Source organism: Ostrea edulis, chromosome 8, assembly GCF_947568905.1.
Source record: "Ostrea edulis chromosome 8, xbOstEdul1.1, whole genome shotgun sequence".
NCBI lineage: Eukaryota > Metazoa > Mollusca > Bivalvia > Ostreida > Ostreidae > Ostrea > Ostrea edulis.
This window is the reverse complement of record NC_079171.1, coordinates 42757256-42780714: the sequence shown is the minus strand read 5'-3', so window position 1 is coordinate 42780714 and position 23459 is coordinate 42757256. Positions and strand designations below refer to the sequence as shown.

Here is a 23459-nt window from a genome sequence, read left to right as displayed (position 1 = left end):
GTTTATGAATTTGAACAGATTTTTCCTATCATTCTAAATGAGTTATTTATTTCACAAAAGCATTTTCTGCTACCTTTCAGGGTATAAATATTCTCGTTCTCCAGGGGTCTGCGTTTGTGCTATTCTGAATCTCTTAATTTGGTGTTTGTTTTTAAAGAATTGTGACATTGATCACAATTCTATAAATTCACTCTTTCACATTCTGAATCACGTTAAGGTTTGGTTTGATAAAGAATATCCCTTTGCAATGAGCCAGAGTGTCATGTCTTGGTCATGATTTATGGTATTCAATCTACAGCTGGTGACGTTTCTGTATCAGGGAAACATTTTCGAATGGAGATAAAACAAGATTCAAATAAATACATCAAGGAAACCTAACATCATAAACATGCGCGGATACATCTCCAGCATTTCGTTTTAATGCTCGCAGCTACAAAATCGTGACAAAACGGCTTATTAAAGTTAAATGATTGATTTCGAAATCCCTCGCAAAAGTTAGAAAAGACTCCGAAACAGGATATAATACTGAGAGGTCTATTTATTTCAGAAACATATTTCACAATTTTTTCTTCAATAAACTACATTTCTTCAATAACCTTTGCCTTCATTTCAAAATAAATCCATACAATGAATAATTGCTACAGTTACACGTAGTTGATAAGGCGTGGCTTCAAACCATAGTATATCCCCAGGTTATTTATATCCTATACACTTCTATCCAACTCTGTGAGATTTCTATTGCAGCTGAAAACAGAATGTATATCAGATGTTTTCTCCCATACCGATACAGCTGCAAAAAAAAAAAAGAAAAATAGGAGGAATTATGTCATAGCACTAATTGTTGTGCTAATAATCATCATCGGCATACTGTCATCCATTCTCATTCTACAGAACGTGGAACAGGAACATGGGGAACAAGGTATCACAATTTTGCATGTAAAGCGTTTTATATATACTATACACAAAACGATGCATCTTTCCCAGAACTGTATTTGTAATATTTCCATTACAATCTCATTTTACTTATTGGAAATTCCAAAATAAGTACCCAACAATTAAACCTCAACAAATGTGAAATATGTTTCTAAACATGTATTGTGTATGATTTATTGAACTTCCTTTACCTACTTATGTTATATTCCTTTCAACGAAACATAAGAAAGAAAGCATTGACCATAAACAGCAAACGTTAGATGTAATTTTGTCGTACTATTACCCATCTGCAGAGTACACTTACCCCCAAAATTCACGAAACATGTTCCATAATTATTTAGGCTGAATAGTGTACTTCTGTACTATCCCTTTATTCCTTACAGTTGAAAAAGAATTCTAAAAAATCTCTTTTTTTTATTAATTACTATTTCATAAGTCTTTTGGTAAACTTCGAGTGAAGTTTATATGTTTATTGGTTACCTTATAATGAAAGTTAACAGTAAATGAATGCGTAGTGTACAAAGATTCATAGAGCGATAGGTAAACAATGCCTCAACAGTTATGAAATTAAACGTGAGAACATTTTCCCACTTAATTGCTTATCCGAAAATTAGGCCAACCGTTTTACGGATAGCATTTATCTACATTTGAACCTCAGTAAGCGGGTTATCTCAAGTTCAATGGTGGTAAAGGCACATATTTAGTTTTTGCAATTCCAAAGAGGATGCATGGTATTAAAATCCCTTGTACAAACGTTGTGTCTAAAGATGACATACAGACGAACGAAGGAGTAGACACGGTCCACAATTCGATTATTAGTTATCACTCATAACGTACAATATTTAATCATAGCATATATAAGATATGATGTTAAATGCATTTATTAACTGATAACATTAATGATTGGTAAAACACAGATCTAAAAGGGTTTTGCAGCTTTTTATCAATAAACTGGGGTGAAAGACAAAGAATGCTTTTAAGTAGTTTTTAATGTTTGTATTTTTCAGTTTATTGACTTATTTATTTGGCTATCAGCTTGATTAAATATTATATATTTAGTAGGTCGAACAACTCAAACACAGTTGGTTTGCCCTAACAAGCCTTTCCGTACTATTGACATCAAACCACGAGTCACTAGTGGTAAGTCAAACTAAAAGTCCAATTGATCTATTTATATCATCAATATCAACATGAACTATATTCGTGTAAAGCAACGCAAAAATTAGATTATTTGTACTTTATAGAATGCATTATATTTTTTAAATTATTTATCTTACATAACTAGAGCAATATGAATTTCCAGATTTTGCATTTTTGGCAGGAACTTATCATCAGAGATACCTGATTTGTTTCCCTTATAATTATGACGATGATGCAAACACAGGCAAGTCGGTGTACATTGTGGCGGAGAGAGATTTTGAGCTTAATATTTTTAACAAAGCCTTAGACTCAACTTCCACTTACATTGAAGTTAAAACGCAGATGGCAAATGTCAAAAAGATAAATGTTCAATATACGATGATGTTGTCGTATTTCAAGATAGAAGAAAAAGCTATACTTATTGAGACCACAATCGACGCTTCTGTAATTATTATTGATAATGACAAATTATCTTCGGACAGCACCATGGTTTTGCCAATGAAACATTTATCCGATGCCTATATAATATCAACTGTTAGTAGTTTCAATCCAAAATTGGACCGTGTTCAGTTTGCAATAGCCGCCTTAAATAACTCAACAGAAGTTAGAATTATGTTCCGAATTGAACCAAATTTACCACTTACTGTTGATGGGATTGAGTATGAAAATGGTAGTGAAATGGTTATTTATTTGAATGAACTTCAGACTTATCAGATCAGGCATAATGCTGATTTATCTGGAACATTCATAAAAGCGTCGTCTCGTGTTGCTGTGTTTTCAGGGAACGCATGTGCAAAAATAGCTTTTAAAAACAGAAAGGACTCTGGAGACTGTAGTCATCTTGTTGAACAAATCCCACCAGTTGAAAGATTGGATAATACGTATATTGTCCCGTCAAACACAAACAGGTATGGAACAATTCTGAAAGTTGTGTCGCCTTTTAAAAGCAGGGTGACATATCATGTTGGCAATAAGAAAACTACAGCGTCTCTAGTTCCACAAGGATACTTTGAATTCTCAATCACTGAAAACCAAGTTGCAGTTATTGAATCAGAACGACCCGTTCTTTTAACCAGTTTTGCCGCTGGATCAGACACGTCAGGCGATCCTTATATGATAACCATACCCGGGGTAACGCAGTACCTTAACAAATATACAGTTGTTACTCCTAGCAATTTTACAAGTAATTATGTTGCTTTAATAATTGACGAAAGTTCGTTACCGCACCTTACCCTAAACAAAAGAGGCTTAAATGAGTATATGAGAACATTTAATACCCCTGTGACAGTGAGGAAAGTTCGGTACATTGTTTTGGTGGTACATGTATCGGATGGCGCTATTAACGTCAAGACGACTAACAACGCAGTCTTTGGCTTGCTGGTATATGGTCATAGAAAGAACGACGGTCATGGATTTGCAGGAAATGTCGTGCTACCGGACGTATGTGTCCCATGATCACCACAGATAATGGATATATGTCGATTTCTTCAACATGTTGATTAAACCATGAAAATATCATATATAAATACATTGTATAAGAAAAAACATATATCCATTCTGTATCGCCTTTGTCGTACCATGTACTGTGCCCAAAATATGTCAATACATACTTTATTTGATTTCCTTTTACCTGAATGAAATTAGTATTACTGTATATTATACACTGTTGTTGATATCAAAGGCAACGTTAGGGTACGATATGACGTGTAAAGAGGAGAAAGGAACAACTATGTGTATCATGTTTGATATATCACACAGAATCCCAGGTGCTAAATATATAGTTATGAATATAGTTTACTTCCACGTGGAGAATTTGAAACTATCAATAACATCAGTAAGAAACATTAAAGGAAGTGAACATGTTAAAAATATATGTTCCGTAATAAACTTAGAAGACCTCCTGCAACTAAATAGTTTGGCCTGAATTTAATTTGCTTGTTTCTATTACGAGATTTGATCAATTAAACACTCTAAGTTGAAGGTTTATGGAGGTCATCCATTATTTCCCAGTATGCATCTGTGCTCTGACGTAGATGAGACACATTGCTGTTGTTGACTGGGTCACTATTATACAGCAGAAATTTATTGGATTCATATTAGAATTGATGGATAAGGTTTTGGAGCAAAAAGAATTGAAATCAAATCTAATTACAATGCATTAAGATAAAAAAGAAAACACTCCCACAAAATATATCCAGTTCCTCCAACTTCTGAACTTACTCAGAAGCACTATAGTACTGTTATATTTCAAGATTCCAAATTAATTAATTTGATTAGATTTTAAAGTATTTGGAGATAATTAAGGTGACTGTGTCATAAAAGTACTGCAATATAGGCATACAATTGATATATTTTACAATAATTGATGTATATGGACCAGAGATGAATTTCGGAGATGCAATTTACAGTTATATTATTTATTTACACTAATAAAAATTACTTATTCTGAATCTGTATCAAAATCTAAGGTTTCAAGAAATTCTTTCTAATTGCAGTGATTTTAAGAAATGCTCCCATAATTTATGTCACAACAAATGAGGATAAAACTACTCTGATTTTCCCCCCAAGAGGCTGACCGCGTCTGACCTACAAAATGTAGTTGATAAACTGTCTGTAGACCATAAAACTTGATAACATGCCTGCAACAGAATTGTTACTGTATTCTATCACGTGTGTGTGTAATTGGAAATACCATGTTATGTTTAGATTTTAATACATGTGAATACAGAAGGTATTTTCATTTTCGTGTTTTTCTTACTTGTTAAACAAGTTGTTATCCAAGTCCTCTGAGACCCTTCCTCTCTGGATTCATAAATCCATGGATAAATGTAAGCTGTATCAATTATAACAGGACTTAGACACACCATGTCAAAATATGGGTGTAGAGAATTGCTTTTTATGTGTATATCCATGTAATCTGACACAAAATGTTCAAACTCATGACAAGAAAGACACCCTTGAATATACATAATTCCTCTCTCATTAAAATAAATTGCTGGTAAAGAAGAATTATTCTGAGAAACAATTTCTTCCTCTGTAACATCAGGTTCAAACTGATATCCCATATTTAATTCACTTTCTGCTGATGACATTTTAACGTTGATGCTTACAATGTACCAAAAATACACAATGTGTCCAACTGACATCAGCATCAGTGCTGCCCTCTAGTGGATGCTAAGAGATAACCCAGCTGGGAGGTAATATTTTTTTCAATATGGTAGCTCCCAAGGATTGAAAAGATTCGTTAATCTTTATGAAATATCACCCTACTAAAGAAAGCTACACCTTATTGATTTTCAGAATTCATTATATACATCAAAATGACAAATTTAAACCCTTTCTCACATTTTCATGTTCACTTCCTTTAACCACTTGACTAGTGCTCCTCATACCATAGTCTACGTTAGTCTACCTCTTCAAACACAATAAGGTAGGTTATACAGACAATTGTCCGTCATTGCTGTGTAGATTTAAATGTAAGAAGAGTTTTGTTTCTTGGTTGATATGAATTTTTTTCTTAATCAGATATCGCATGCAATTAGATATTTATTCACGGTCAACCGGGTAAAGATAGACCCAGGGTATATACTAGGCCATAACGGAATAATTTTTTTTTTCAAATGTACATATAGCATTGTCATAACATGTTATGAAATGTAGATATCAGTGTTATTTGTAAATAATTTTTGAAATATGGATATATCATGGAGATGAAATTATTTTGGTAAATATTCTTTGAAATGTAAGCATAGCATTGTCATAAGATTGTTTTGGTACATATTTCATGAAATGTAAGCATAGCATTGTCACAACATTGTTTTGATGAATATTTTATGAAATATAGATATCAGTGTTATTTGTAAATAATAATTGAAATATGGATATATCATTGACATGACATTGTTTGTTTTTTTTTAAATATTCTATGAAATGTAAGTACAATATCGTAATAAAAGTGTTTTTGTTAATATTTGATGAATTGTAGTTAAAATTGTTTTTGTAAGTATGTTATCAATTGTAGTTAAAAGTGTTTTGGTAAACATTTTATGAAATGTAAATACATCATCGTCACAACAGTGTTTTGGTAAATATTCTATGAATTGTAGTTAAAAGGGTTTCGGTAAATATATTATGAAATGTAAATATATCATTGTCACAACGGTAGTTTGTGGTTGACAAGCGGTTTCTTTTTCTTTTTGCTTTCTGTGGGTTTTTTAAAAAATATTTTGAATGACATTTTTTCTGCATGTATGCCATACCATATAAACTTGTTGACTTGAAAGTGATATCTCTAACATGCATTATATTGTAACACGGAAGGTTGCTTTTGTACACCAAAGAAAACTTGTTTGATATGATCTCCTCTTTGATTGTATTTCTTATATATATTGCCATTTCAATAAATACCGATTCACACTTCACTGTCGCAAATTCTATGGTCGTTATAACGATCTAGTTCGTGAATACAACCTCGCATTGGATCAAATGCTGTCTGACGTGTTTCATACCGATTGTTAAGCCGTTCTAGACACACTGATTTGACTGCGGATAACTCCGTTTACCTGATCAGGATACGGGGCTCACGGCGGGTGTAACCGGTCAACAGGGCATGCTTACTCCTCCTAGGCACCTGATCCCACCTCTGGTGTGTCCAGGAGTCCTTGTTTGCCCAATTATCTATTTTGTATTGCTTGTAGGAGTTATGAGATTGATCACTGTTCGTTATCTTCACCTCACATGATTAGCGGTTTTCATTAGTACGCATTATTTTGTCGTTGTTAAAGGGATATGAAATTTATAAATGCATTAGGCTTACAAAACAAATAAAATTCTGAGTTAGGTGTATGACATAATACGATATCATTGGTAAATACTATCTTTTTTAACAACAAATTATGTTTTAGACATAAAATTCTTCCTGTACGTTATTGTGTTTATGCAACCCGCATAAGTTCGCACTCTTTCACGAGCTGAAGGAGGACGTCATCTGATAATTGGTAATATAAATTAAACGTCAAACCAACTCAACATTTTAGAAAAACCTTATATATGATAGTCAGATGGGTTAACAGGAACTTTTCAAATGTATCCTATATATCCGGGTTCTTTTTATTTTTGCTATTGAGTAGAAATCTCCATAATTCTGAATTAGTTGAATAATCACTTGTGCAATAATACACTATTGGGTTTTCTCTGGGTATTGACAGAAGAATCTTTCGGATAAGAGAGATCAATGATTATTCTGCACTTTCCTGGCGCAGACTCCGGAGCAAAGCGTAAAAGGTATGATACAATTAATGCAAAGGATGGGCATCGAAAACAAGCATTGTCATTATTGTTTGGAATCCTTTAAATGTGAGATCCTTATGTTATAAAACTGAACTATGGTTGTATGTTGTGGCAGAGATAGGAGTTGGATTGCAACCGATGGAAAATATATGTTTTATCTCATTTACGAAATTAGACCCTATGTCTGCGCTGTACCCATTGTATTTCCTATTTAGTACGTCTTGTTTTACTGGAGTTGCTAACTCTGAGTTTCGTATCTATTTGGGATGGGAATGAGCAATCATATTCTTGCCGTTGTCCCCTGCACGATTGACAAGAGTACGAAAAGTAGCATGAGTTGTGTCTGCACCTTTCCCTTGATTGAATGCGAAGCAAATTCGGACTCTTCCCATTTCTTCTCCATGAAAGGGCTTCCCAGAATTTAGTTTCAATGTCATAGCAATATATTTCCTTCTTCATTCCCCTATGGACTTTTGTCATAGAAAACAAAATTATTCCTTCCGTTTTCTAAAGGACTCGTCATAAGTCCATCATGCAGCATCGCAATGCAGACTGTTTCTAATGAAACTCGTATACTTGAGTAGATTGGGGGCTTCTAATGGATGATGTTGAACTTTACTACTGATGAATAAGTGACATGAACGTTTTTGCACTGTACATTGATCACCTACAGAGCAGGGGACGATCATTTTGGTGGGGCATGATTTCTGTACGCAATTTTCTTTTAATTTTAGTTGATACTGTTGCACCAAGAGACAGTTTTCTGTAAAAAAACTGACTGGGAGTTGTGGCGTGCTACTTTGATTTAGCTAATTGGGGGTCAGAGTTGGTAACAGAAAAAAATTATTGTGTTTCTATTAACAGAATGTGTGCCTACTGGCTCACGTTCTTTGGAGATTAACAGTTGTGAGATAACGGATAATATTGTGTTCAATGACTCATGATCTAATTGGGATGATATATGTTCTCTGTGACGGTGTCTCATTAGTTTCTCTCTCAATGTTTGATGGAGGTGCTGATACATCAGATGAGGTTGCCCTTTGCGAGTTTACAATCTTGAAGTCCATGTTTACCTTGGAATACGTGGATTAGCGTATGTAATATACAGATATCATATGACAGAAATGTATGAAAGATATTTATACATATATATCTTCCATATCACGTGACATAATTATCCGGGTGAATATTTATTTCGTCTGCTTAATCATGACAACAAGATGTTCATCATCCTCGAGATTTCGGCTTTTAAACGACGATGACTTCATAGAAGCTACTGAAAATAAGAAAACATTGATGAAAACAGCCAGTCATCTTAAATTACTCACGAGAGAAAATCATGTGATTCAGTCAACAATCCCTCGCCCAAATGTCCAGTGAACTTGATATATATTTTTCTAATTTTATGGCATCTCTACATTTCTACTAGTAAATGCTTCGTTCTCCCTCTTCCAACATCTACATCTGTCTTTAATGTAACAAGTGCCTCCAATATAGTTTTGGCCATTTGGAAACAAAAGTAAAATACATGTCTATGTTCACTAACAAAAACCACTCTGAATCTCAGTGTACACACTCGTTGTTAAATAACTGTGTATTTAATATTAGTGTCAACGCTCCTTTGAAAAAAAACTCGTGCGATTTTGATTATACTTAACTGATACTTGGTAGAAGATCAGATGATTCCGCGCTCAATTAAAATAGTTTCCAACACATGTAGGCCAAATGATGTCATGCGTCAGCCCGATATTGATTTAGGTCGAAAGTATAAAATGTATTACGTGTCAGTTTAATATTTCCTATACTTAAAGTTATTGATATTAAGGTTTATATCTAAATTTTTATATGCATGATTAATGAATCAGTAAAATTACAAGTACTATTTTGTGTGTGTGTAGGCATGTTAGTTATCTACAGTTGTTTTTATTCAAAGAGGAATAACTCTAATACTATTCACTCAATCATTAATCGGTTGAATTTCTGTCAGCAACGTAGTTGCCAAAATTAAGGTCGTAGAATCCGATCCTAGGGTCAGTTTTAATCTATAGTGAAAATTTAATCAATTTGAATATTCTCAAAATGGCGTCTCTGGGTACAACCCTCGGCATTGTAAAATGCCTTATATTTCATGGCTATTCATAAGCGACTCTTATATTGTATACCATAAATGTTCATTAACTATACAAATAATGTGAATAAAATCACTTGATCAGCAGATGATTAAATGAATGTACACGTAATGCTTTAGAGCCACTAAATTTCGTTGGACACATTTTCTCGGGAGTTCATGGCTACCATTATCAACGAAGTTGAAACCAAAACGAAGAACACATCATATATAATTTGTCAACACACAGAAACCATATCACAAACTAACCCATCAACGAAACTAAGAAATCTTGAATTTGAAGGATTCAACAGTGTACCAAGCATCCTGAAGCTTTAAGGTACTTGAATGAGTTTTAAGTGAAAAACTGAATGAAGTAGCCAATCACTTAGCAAAAAAAATCTACAGACCCTGAAACGTACTGTTAAACCTCCAAAGCGTTTATTTCCGTTCCGTACAGACCGTTCGCTGTCCTGTGCAAACCTTTCATAGTTCCGTGCAAACAGTTCATTGTCCTGTGTAAACCTTTCACCGCCCCATGCAAACCGTTCACTGTCCTGTGCAAACCATTCATAGTTCCTTGCAAACTGTTCACTGTCCTGTGCAAACCGTTCAGTGTTCAACGCAAACCGTTTCGGGCAAGAATCATTCCGTAAATGATCACGCCACGTCCATAGAAACGTGCAGACCGTTCACACCACGCCCTTAGAAACGTACAGGTCGTTCAGATCGTTCAATTCATTTCAGTAAGGGATTTAAGACAGGTAGTCATTATTGGGAATTCGAGCAATTATTTCATAAGTTCTCTAAGACGGACTTTCAACAGTGAAAATTTGGAAATAATCGAAACAAAAGTTATTTGAAAAACCTCAGACAGGGCGCAATTTGATACATTCATAGCCCACGAAATCATTATAACACCAATGGTAGTGTCCAGGAAGTATAGAGGGATGCCATCTATCTGCCCTCGTTAGTTTTTATTATGATTTTCTTTTTGTATATAGGAATAATTTGTCTTGTTACACTTACTTGAAGTAAAATTTTTAAAATGAATATATTTCCATACAAAATTGTTTTTCTGAAATTTCTGCATAATGCAAAAACCAACCTGTGTATAACGTAAATAAAATACTTATATTTACGCAAATTTTCAGGTGCTTTTTTCATAATAGAAGTCAGTTAATCTCGGTATTTGAATTTGATATTTGTACAGATGGTATGGAAATCGGAGGGAGGAATTGAAATATGACAACGAGGTGTTTATAAGTTTTTTCGCTCAGAAATGAATACAGTTTTCTATAGGTTTATAAATATACAACGATCTAATCAAAATTAGATGTTAGATCCGCTCGCATATACTTGAATACATAACGGAACAATCTATTGATCGTAACTGTAATTAGTCATTTGTTTTATTGATTTATATGTTTCTGAATTTATTTCAATCATATTTTGATTGTTTCTTTTTGTTTTTTATATTGCTATTTCTTATCCAACGTAAGAACTCCTTATCGACTGGCTAATACGATGTTTTGCTGCACTCTCTCCCCATCATAGATCATGTTTTAGTCTTGCTGGTTTCTTTTACATGTGTCTTTGAGAAGAGGCCTGAAAGATAAAAATTGCACATGCATTTCATTTTCAGTTTAGAATTAATTTTGATTAGGAAAAACATAATAAGGATTAAGCAGCAGGTAACGCCTATATAAGCCTTCTCATTTTCAGCTTAAATTGATTTATGTTTAACTCGTGCTGTTAATCCAAGACAACGGTGGAGCTCAATCTCATTCTTCAGTTTAGAATCGTAACAGAAACACATGTTAGGTGTACAAGTTTGTCATTTATTTAGAATGACGAAAAATGTGGGTCCTAAAAATGCAGAATGAAATTGGCTGGGAGATAAAAACGCATACATGTATTGACTAGAAATGCAATGTATAATAGTATTACACAACATCGTTCTCAATATTGTTACAAAAACAAAAAAATGTGATAATGCAATAATGCGATAAAATACAATATGAATCTTTACTGGAAAAAAAAGTGGTCATAAAACTCCATGAAAAAGTAGGGTAGTAAAGGAAGAAATTTTTTTAGGTTTGAACCATCCGAATTTAACAAAGCAACGGATCAATAAAAGTTGAATAATCAATATGATATGACGATACACTTTTTGCATCTTTTTCTTTTATTTCTGAAGATTGATTTGTTTTATCCCAATGTGTTCAATGAGCTGATAAGTAAAAATAAAATTTACCGCCTCGTAAATGAGCAAACATTTTAATATGGATCATAATAATTTCTCCCACGGCCTTTTTTAATATCTAGAATTATCATTACATTGATATAAGGTATTGTTTAAATTAACCTCGGGAAGAACATATGATAGCAAAAAATAAAAGCATGCAGGTCATGCCTGTTGTTTCCTGCAGACCGTTCACAAAGCGTGCGAGCCTCACCTACAAAATGGATAGCATTTCATGCGAAGCGTTCCGTGTAAACCGTTCACCATTCATGCAAACCGTTCACCGTATCGAGCAAACTATTATCTGCAAAAATTGTTTCTTACCGGTCTGTGCAAGTGGTGCAGTACTACGCTTCAGGGTCTATATTTCCCCTATCGCAGATAAAGTCCAAGCGAATTATTTTCCCTGAATACCAATCAAAATGTAGTATTATTGGCGGTCTTCATCGTGCCTTAAACGGCTTTCACAAATTGGATACGTTGGAAAATTTATGTTTTGTATAATATATTCATAATTTGATCTGTTTATTTGGAGTTTTTTGAGAAATATATTTGGTAAATACATCGACGTTAGTTTTCTTCATGATGCAGTATTCTCATAAAGGAACATTGCATTACATTTAAGAGAAATTTTCATATCCATGTCTTTCTATCAATTAAGGTCTCATTACAAATGAATAGAACTGTTATATTGTACTTATATTTGTAACTGATGTGAGATGTATAAAGGGCTAAAATCCTAACATTGCAAAGAGTTTCCGAATTTTAATGACTACAATTTATGTCAGTCATAAGGTATTAATCTTCATTGATTTGCAAAGTACTGATTTAGAGTTTAAGTTCTACTACTCCTTTGTAAGATTTAAAACAAGCTTGGTTTCTGTTAATGCATGTTCTCATCTGTTTATTGGATTCGAAAAATTGTAACTATTTCTACATGAAATTCTGAAATGATATATAATACCATATTTTAAATATGAAAATGATAGATTCATATCAACAATATATGACATGTTGATAATTTTATTTGCATTAGGCATCTTGGATATGAATTTAACATATATAAATCCCAAGGAATTTTCCGCTCATAAGAACTCGTATTACACATATTTTGTAGATGGCAACTTCCAAGAACGATATACGTAAACCATTGCTTGTAGTGAATAATTACATCTCCTCAGAGATAAGTGTTCTCCTTCAAACAATTTATTCTAATATACAATTATATATGACAGTGTGTGACAATAAAAAAGTCTGATGATCAAAATGCTTACGTTTTACTAGTATCGTTTCGTACCGGTCCGTGCAAGTGGTGAAGTAATACGCTTCAGGGTCTATATTTCCCTTATCGTAGATAAAGGTCAAGATAATTATTTTTTCCGAATACTAATCAAACTTCCCCATAGTGAAATTTCAAACTGCAGTATAATTCATGGTCTTCATCGTGCCTTAAACGGCTTTTACAAATTGGATACGTTGTGACATCCATCTTGTGTATACTACATTCATAATTTGATCTGTTTATTTGGAGTTATCTAAGAAATATATGTGGTAAATATATCGACGTTAGTCTTCTTTATGATGCATATTCTCATAAGGGAACATTACATTACATTCAAGCAATATTTTCATATGCATGTCTTTCTACCGGTTAAGATTCCATTGCAAATCAAGAAATATATTTTACTTGTATCTGTGACTGTTGTGAGATGTACCAAGGGTTAAAACCCTAAAATTGCAAACATTTTCCGAATTTTGATGATTACACTTTATGTCAGTCACGTGGTATGAAATCTTTGATTTGTGATATACTGCTTTAAAAATTAAGTTACGTTACTCCTTTGTACGATTTCATACAAGCATATGTTCTGTTAATGGATGTTCTCATCATGTTGTTGGATTCGAAAAATTGTAATTGTTTCTACATGGGATTCTGAAATGATATATAATACCGTATTTAAAATATGATAAAGATAGAGTAGTATTAACAACTTATGACATTTTTGATAATGTTATTTGCATTAGGCATCTTGCATATGAATTTAATATATATAAGTTCCAAAGAATTGTATGCAATATTTTCATATGGATGTTTTTTTATTACTTAAAGTTTAATTACAAGTGGAGAGATATATTGTACAGATATTTGTGACTGTTGTGAAATGTACAGCGGGCTAAAATCCTAAACTTGCAAAGTTTTTCAGGATTTTTATGATTACACTTGATGTCAGTCATGTGGTATTGATCTTCATTGGTTTGTAAAGTATTGTTTTTGTGTTTAAGTTACGCTACTCTTTTGTAAGATTTCATACAACCTTAGTTTCTGTTAATGGATTTTCTCATCTGATTATTGGATTCGAAAAATTGTAACTGTTTCTAAACGAAATTCTAAAAGGATATATGGATGATGTATCATACCGTATTTAAAATATGAAAATGAGGAAGATAGAGTCAAATGAACAACTTATGACATTTTTGATAATTTTATTTGCATTAGTCATCTTGCATATACATCTAACATATATAACTCCCAAAGAATTTTCTGCTCATGAGTACTCGTAATACTGATATTTTGTAGATGGCAACTTCCAAGAACAATACACGTAAACCATTGCTTGTAGTGAATGATTACATCTCCTCAGAGGTAAGTGTTATACTTCCAAGATTTTATTCTAATATACAAGTATATATCACAGTGTCTGACAATAAAAAGTCTGATGATCAAAATGCTTACGTTTTACTAGTATTGTCAATTAAAACTTTATAAACATAAACGTTCACTTTTTTCATATGTTGAATGGATATATCCCAGTGAACTGGGTATAAAGGACATTACATGGTTTTCTAAATTTGATCGCGGTAGCTCAGTGGTAGAGCGTTCACTGCTCAACTGAGAGGTGATGAGTTCGAGCCCCGTTCGTGTCATCACCGACTCAAACCTAACACGTTAAAATAGGTAGTAATTGCTCCTTCACCAAACGTTCGGCAGTGAGAAGTGTATTTCGGATATGACTTTGAGAACGGAGGTATCGTGTTGCGACAGGCGTTGACACGATAAAGCACCCTTACTGCTACGACCCTAAACGTTAAGCATATGTCTAACTTTGTGTTATTTCACTTACGGCCGGTGACGTCTCAGTATGAGTGAAGAATTATCGATGGGGCGTAAAAAAAAAAAAAACACCAATCACTTTTTTTTTTCGTCTGCTTCATGTTTGATAGTTTAATGAAGACAGATGTTCACGGAAAACAACACAACTTTTTTGGCAAACGATATTACTTCAGTTTCTCCATCGTTACCTTTCCGTATTTGTGTAACAATATTCAATTTTTATATGCATATTGTTTGATATGATATTAATTCATTCAATACCTGGAAACATGTTCTGCAAAGGATAAATTTTAATCCGAGGCAGGCTACTGACAAATCAATTGATGCTGTAGGGGTTTCAACGGTCTAGTTTAAAGTCAGAATACCGCAAATTCTACAGTCGTTCTAATAATTTAATTTGAAAATACCCACTGCCATTGGGTCAAATGTTGTCTGAAATTGTTCATACCAGTTGGTTAGCCGTTCTTTACACATTGACTTTTAGTACGGATTTTTCCGATTATCTGATCAAGGTACATGGCTCACATCTGGAGTTGTTTGTCAAAAGGAGATATTTTCTCCTCCTCCGCACCTGATCTCAACTCTGGTATGATTGGGGTCCGCATTTGCCATTGATTTGGTATTGTTTAAAGGATCTACCACATTAATCATTGTTCATTTACTAATATTCACAATCGCGAGCGTGATGAAGAAATAGCAACAACCTGCACAGTGTTAAGTTTTGACTGTTAGGTTTTGACTGTTATATTATCATTTTTGACAAATTTTCAAACATCTTGAAAAGGTCTTGTTCTCTCGTTTAAAATCATTTTGAATTTTCGTGCATATATTTTTACATTTTGAATAAGATGAATATTGTCAACGCCCCATCATTACTCATGTATGGTATTTGTGTCTTTCAACGGGTGTTATAATTATGTTATTTGCGAATACAAGCTATCACTAGGTCGAATCCCTTTTGTTATGTTTCATAACAATTGTTATACTATTGTTTTCACATCGATTTGTTCTACGGTTTACTCCGTTTGCCTGATATAGATAGAGGGCTAGCAGATAATGCATTATCCACCTAGGTACTTAATCCAAATTCTGGTATTTCTAGATTGATGACTTTTTCCTTCTTAGGCATGAAAAGTTTAGACGTGTGCGGTTTTTAACAGTGTCATTTTGGAGGGTTAAACGTGATTTTGTTCTGTATATGCATATATCATTGAGATCTCTTTTACCTTTAGACCCAGAGAAATTCAATGCTATATTATCAATATGACAAAATAAAGGATGGCTAAAAGAATTTTCTACATAAAACAGATAATCTGCAGTCGATGTTCAACAGTTATATCAACTGTGAATAATAATCCGCACAAAACCTATTTCACAATTGGTACACTATATTTAGAAGTGAGTATATAAAGAAATCGTTATAGGATAAATTTATAGTTGCTTAATCAACTAATTGAACATCTCAAACAAGCTTGGTAATTGTAATATTTCAACTTGTCAGATAAAATACATAGAAAATCAAATCTAAGATGTGCTGTTTATCGCATAGCAATTACATTTGAACTTTCAACTTGGTTTATCACCAGTTTATTTTTAAGTAGATAAGCGAAAATAGCAGATATATTTCTCTTGCATTGAGGATACCTTTTTAATTCTTTACATAAACTTAGCTATACTCTCCATTTTTATAAGAATATAAAATACTATTCGAAGGAACTGATTTTTTTCATGTCCCAAAGCTTTGTTATTTTTTTGGCAATTAACAATGGAATACATATTGTTGGTTGAAACTTGTCATTTATAAATAACAATTGAAGAAGTTGACAACTTATTTACAACCCCTATAATAGGGAGATGCACGGGTATCAAAACTACAACTCAGACAGCTTAAACAAGAATGACATTGTGATCTCCCTAATTTTCATAAATCTCGATAAAGACAAACATGATAAAATAGAAAAATGAATTAGCACCTAATAAATTTGCCACACAACACAAATATAGTAGCAGGTACAAATCAATCCGTAAAAACTCATAAACAGTAAGGTGAAATGGCACATATTACATTTGAATTAAGGTGGTAAGATTGGGGTGGTGGGGGGCAAATTTTCTTCTATAATCACATAAACATTAATGCTTTCTTTGACTTGGACAGCTACAAATAAATACAGGATCACATGACACTTAATCATTATTTCATTGGCTGCTGATGAGAGGGATAAAAATATATCTCCCAATCAGCTAAAATCATTGTTTATGATTACCGATGACATGACGTGTAAAATAGATACATGTCCTTCACTTGTGATCAAGAAACTAAACAAGATGATTACATAACACAGACTACATAAGATGATACATGTATGTAACTCATATAGTCATGACCAGACAAATTCTCCAAGTGTTAAAAATGATCACATAAAACATATTATTTGAAAAATAATATTTCATCTTCTATATGATAACTTGATTTATCTCCGGTTTATTTTTAAGTAGATAAGCGAAAATAGCAGTTATGTTTATCTTGCATTCAGAATGCCTTTTTAATTCTTTACATAAACGTATTATTCTATACGGTAATTTGATGTGATATTAGTGGGACGATACTTTGAAAAAGACAAATTAAAAAACAATTTCACTTAATACTTTTATTCGGCAGATAACTATGGAGGACAATGCACATATATCATTGACTGTAATGAGAGATCAAATCTACTCGGATGTAAATGTTCTATTCAATAACTTTTTGTGACAGAAGGAATTTCTTTTATTAATGTATTTTGATTATACTTGCGTGTAATTTAGTCAAATATAATTGTTCTGGAAACAATATCACATTCTTGCCCTCTGATAACAGACACTACACATTCTGGGATGTGAATACAGTACTAGCAACGATGGTCTTGTCCTTTTATCGTAATATACTGTTATCATTATATGTAACTGTAACAGTTGAATGAACGGTGAACTGATGCCTTGATCAAACTACACCCCCTCCTTGCCACACAAATTAATGAGGCCGACATGGACACAATATTCCATATTGTAAAGTCTGGAGAATATGCATCAACTCAACCAAAACTTTCGAAAAAAAAAAACCAGCAAAAAAGTGATAATGTATTCAAAATAAAAGGTCACCCTGAATATTCATAATTTTATAAGTATCTCGGTATATTGTTTGATGATTTTTTTTTACATGGAAGAAGAAAAGCGAAAATCTTTAGAAATCTGGTGGACCTGCATTAGGAGATATTGCATTCAAAATAGATAATAATAAATCAGTAGTATTCAGGCCATCTGAGAAAACGTATTTAAAGACCCATCTCATGACCGTACGGTCAGTGAAAATGTAGGCGGAGTCTAATCTAAACAGATGTTATTTACCTGGAGTGACCAGGGTCTACCAAGGTGTTAATTGCTTTATACCATGATACTCAAAGAAATACACAGAGACAGAACATGATAGAAATCTACCTGTCTGTGCTTTTTATTTATATAGTTTTGAGATACACAGGATCTGTCTCAGGGACCTCTCCAGAATGTCTGTGGTCATAGTGTATGGATAATGGTTGTATTCATATGGGTAGCTGACACACATTCTCCACACAGCGTCTCTCTCTGTATCTCTGTCTCTGTCTGTCTGTCTCTCTCTCTCTCTCTCTCTCTCTCTCTCTCTCTCTCTCTCTCTCTCTCTCTCTCTCTCAGTCATTATTGACTCAATTATTAATTTATGTTATAAATATAGAGGTATAATAAATTGATGACATAAATTATTTCAATAAGTTACAAGTTTTAGATATTATTGTGTTAATTATTTTTTGATTTCTGATAGTGTAATTCATAATACATGTACATGTATATAGAGGGGAAACAATTACAATTATATTGAATTTGCATTGTTCCGGGGTCTTTTTAAAAACAGTTGAATTACCAGAAAATAGCAGTTGTGGATAGGTCAATGCTATCAAAACTCAGGTATACTGGGCCTCCTCAAGATCTAAAGAATCCCTGTAGATATTGTCTGTTATTGTTATCCAAACACCTCTCTGTGAAAGTTTTACATGTACGACTATTTAATTGTACAATTACTTATCTGTACAATTGTTTTGCTGTACAATTATTTACCTGTAAACTGTATTATTATCTATCTGTACAATTATTTAACTGTACAATAATTTACTTTTACATTCATTTACCTGTATAATTATTAACTTGCAAAGTTTATGAATTTGAACAGATGCTGAATTTTTCTATAATTCTAAATGAGTTACTTATTTCACCAAAGCATTTTCTGCTACCTTTCAGGGTATATATATTCTCGTTTTCTAGGAGTCTGCGTTTGCGTTATTCGTAATTTCTTAATTTGATGTTCTTTATAAGAATTATGAAATTGATCACTTTTTCATCTTCATTCTTTCACATTCCGAATCACGTTAAGGTTTGATTTGATAAAGAATCTCCCTTTGCAATTAACAAGAGTGTTGTGCTTTGGTGACGTTTCTGTATCAGGGAAAGATTTTCGAATGGAGATAAAACAAGATTCAAATACATCCATCAAGGAAACCTAACGTCACAAACAAGCGCTGATACATCTCCAGCATTACGTTTTCATGCTTGCAGCTACAGAATCAAGAGAAAATGGCTTCTTAAAGTTAAATGATTGATTTCGAAATCCCTCGCAAAAGTTAGAAAAGACTCCGAAACAGGATATAATACTGAGAGGTCTATTTATTTCAGAAACATATTTCCCAATTTTTTCTTCATTAAACTACATTTCTTCAATGACCTTTGCCTTCATTTTAAAATAAATCCACACAATGAATTATTGCTACCCTTGCACGTAGTTGACAGGACTCGACTTGAAACCATCCCATATACCCAGGTTATTTATATCCTATACACTGTTATCTTAACTCGGTGATATTTCTATTGCAGCCGAAAACAGAATGCAAATCAGATGTTTTCTCCTATACCGACACAGCTGCAAAGAAACAGAAAAATAGGAGGAATTATGTCATAGCACTAATTGTTGTGCTAATAATCATCATCGGCATACTGTCATCCATTCTCATTCTACAGAACGTGGAACAGGAACACAGAGAAAGGGGTATCACAATTTGCATGTAAAGCATTATATCTATACTACACACACAACGATGTATCTTTCCCAAAACTTCATCTGTAATATTTTCATTACAATCTCATTTTACTTATTGGAAATTCCAAAATAAATATCCAATTATTAAACTTCAACAAATGTGAAATATGTTTATAAACACGTATTGTGTATGATTTACTGAATTTCCTTTACCTACTTATGTTATATTCCTTTCAATGAAACATCAAAATAGAAAACCCTAACCATAAACAGCAAATGTTAGAAGTAATTTTGTCGTAATATTATCCATTTGCAGAGTACACTTACCCCAAAAATACACGAAACATGTTCCATAATTATTTAGGCAGAATAGTGTACATATGTACTCTCTTTATTCTTTACAGTTGAACAAAATTTTTTTTTTAAAAAATCCCTTTTTATCCATTACCAATTCATAAGTCTTTTGGTAAACTTCGAGTGAAGTTTATATGTTTATTGGTTACCTTATAATGAAAGTTAACAGTGAATGAATGCGTAGTGTACAACGATTCATAATGTGACAGGTAAATAGTGCCTCAACAGTTATAAAAGCAAAAGTGAGAAAATTTTGCCACTTAACTGCTTATCCGAAAATTATGCCACACTTATTACGGATAGCATTTATACACTTTTAAACCTCAGAAAGCGGGTTATCTCAAGTTCAATGGTGGTAAATGCATACATTTAGTTTTTGCAATTCAAAAGAGGATAAATTGTAGCTTCAATGCAGCATTCAAAATATGTATCTGTATTACTATATAAAATACATGGAACTAATGTCCTTCATAATGGTATCAAACACACTTGTGCAAACGTTGTGTCTAAAGATCACATACTGACGAACGAAAAAGCAGATACAGTCCACAACTCGGTTATTAGTGATCACTCATAACGTACAACATTTGATCAAAGCATGTATAAGATATGATGTTAAATGTATTTATTAACTGATAACATTAATGATTGGTAAACACGGATCTAAAAGGATTTTGCAACATTTTATCAATAAACTGAAGTTGCGAGAGAAAGAATGCTTTTAAACAGTTTTTATTCTTTGCATTTTTCTGTTTATTGACTTATTTATTTTGTTATCAACTTATTTATATATTATATATTTATCAGCACAAACAAATCAAAGACAGTTGGTTTGCCCTAACAAGCCTTTCAGTACTATTGACATCAAATCACGAGACACTAGTGGTAAGTCAAACCAAAAGAGCAATGGTCTATTTGTACCATACAATGCTAACATGGGTTTTATTTTAATAGAGCAACGCAAAAAACGTCTCAATATCATTTGTACTATAAACAATGTACCACATTTTTAATATCAATGATGTTGTATACAGAGTGCAATATGAAATTCTAGATTCTGTATTTTTGGCAGAAAATATCCACCGGAGATACCTGATTTGTTTCTCTAGTAATCATGACAATGCTCCAAAAACAGACAAGTCGGTCTACATTGTGGCGGAGAGAGATTTTGAGCTGAACATTTTTAAGAAAGACTTAGACTCCACTTCCACTTACATCGAAGTTAACACAAAGATGGCGAAGGTCAAAAAGATGAATGTTCCGTATACGATGATGCTGTCGTATTTTAAGGCAGAAAAAAAGGCTATACTTATAGAAACCACACTTGACGCTGCCGTCATTATTATTGATAATTACAAATTATCTTCTGACAGCACCATGGTTTTGCCAGTGAAACACCTATCCGACACCTATATAATATCAAGTGTTGAGTATTTCAATAGAAAATACCATAGGGTTCAGTTTGCAATAGCCGCCTTAAATAACTCTACAGAAGTTAGAATTATATTCCGTATTGAACACAATTTAACACTTTCTGTTGATGGGGTTGAGTATCAGGATGGCAGTGAAATGGTTATTGCTTTGAATGAGCTTGAGACGTATCAGATCAGGCATAATGCTGATTTATCTGGAACATTCATAAAAGCTTCGTCTAATATTGCTGTGTTTTCAGGAAATAGTTGTCAAAAAATAGCTTTCAAAAACAGAAATAATTCTGGAGCCTGCAGTCAACTTGTTGAACAAATCCCACCTGTTGATAGATTGGATAATACGTATATTGCCCCGCCAAACATAAACAGGTACGGAACAATTCTGAAAGTTGTGTCGCCTTTTAAAAGCAGGGTGACATATCGTGTTGGCAATAAGAAAACAAGAGTGTCTTTAGTTCCACAAGGATACTTTGAATTCTCTATCACTGAAAACGAAGTTGCTGTTATTGAATCAGAACGACCCGTTCTTTTAACCAGTTTTGCCACTGGATCAGACACGTCAGGCGATCCTTATATGATAACCATACCCGGTGTCACGCAGTACCTTAACAAATATACAGTTATCACTCCTAGCAATTTTACAAGTAATTATATTGTTTTAATAATTGAAGAAAGTTCGTTACCTCACCTTAACTTAAACAAACGAGGCTTAACTGAGTATATAAGGACATTTCATACTCCCGTGACAGTAGGAAAAGTTCGGTACATTGTTTTGGGGGTACATGTGTCGGATGGCACTATTAACGTCAAGACAACGAACAACGCAGTCTTTGGCTTACTGGTATATGGTCATAGAAAGAACGACGGTCATGGATTTGCAGGAAATGTCGTGCTACCGGACACATGCGTCCCATGATCACCACATCCATATTGATTTTTTTTCAACTTGTTGATTAAACCATGAAAATCTCATATATAAATATATTGTATACGGAAAAAAACATCTCTATGTACTGCCTTTGCCATGCCACATACAGTCCATTAAATATTTCAATACATACTTTATTAGTTTTCCTTTTCTTTTTACCTGAATAAAATTGATAATATTGTATATGATACACTGTTGCTGATATCAAATGCGACGGTAGAGCACCATGTGAAATGTACACAGGAGAAACGATCATCTATTTGTAATACAATTGTAATATCACACAGAATTCCAATTGCTAAATATATTGTTATGAATAAACTTTGTTTCCACGTGAACAATTTGAAACTATCAATAATATCGGTAAAAACATTAATCACTTGATTACAGCTCCTCATAGCATAGCCTACTTTAGAAGTTACACCTCTTCAAACACAATGAGGTAGGTTTTACGGGCACTTATCTATCTTCACTTTGTTAATCAAAATGTAAGATGAGTTTTCTTTGTTGATTGATATGAATTATTTCTTAATCAGAAATCGCATGCTATTAGATATCTATTCGCGGTCAGCCGGGTAAAGATATACCTTTGAATATAGAATCTGTTGATACCCAGGGTGTATAAGAGACCCTATAGGAATCTTTCTTTTTTTTTGAAATATAGATATAGCAGTGTCATAATATGCTATCAAATGTAGATATCAGTGTTATTTGTCAATAATTTTCGAAATATGGAAAAATCATTGACATGAAATTGATTTGGAAAATACTTTATGAAATGTAGCATAGCATCGTCATAACATTGTTTTGGTAAATAATTTAT

General features: G+C 33.1%; 3 protein-coding genes across 3 annotated transcripts in view; all 3 read left to right on the top strand.

The window, feature by feature from the left end:
• The window catches only part of LOC125662394 (uncharacterized), a 1158266-nt gene that overhangs the window by 752423 nt on the left and 382384 nt on the right, over positions 1-23459 (top strand). The window lies entirely within an intron of this gene.
• On the top strand, positions 689-4482 carry LOC130049085 (IgGFc-binding protein-like). The gene is made up of 3 exons (XM_056146191.1): positions 689-919; positions 1993-2073; positions 2255-4482. Exon 3 carries the CDS (start codon positions 2416-2418, stop codon positions 3526-3528), a length of 1113 nt encoding a protein of 370 aa, XP_056002166.1. The 5' UTR covers positions 689-919; positions 1993-2073; positions 2255-2415; the 3' UTR covers positions 3529-4482.
• Positions 13073-22771, top strand: LOC130049082 (IgGFc-binding protein-like). The gene is made up of 5 exons (XM_056146177.1): positions 13073-13265; positions 14293-14358; positions 19762-19933; positions 21086-21163; positions 21351-22771. Exons 2-5 carry the CDS (start codon positions 14293-14295, stop codon positions 22622-22624), a joined length of 1590 nt encoding a protein of 529 aa, XP_056002152.1. The 5' UTR covers positions 13073-13265; the 3' UTR covers positions 22625-22771.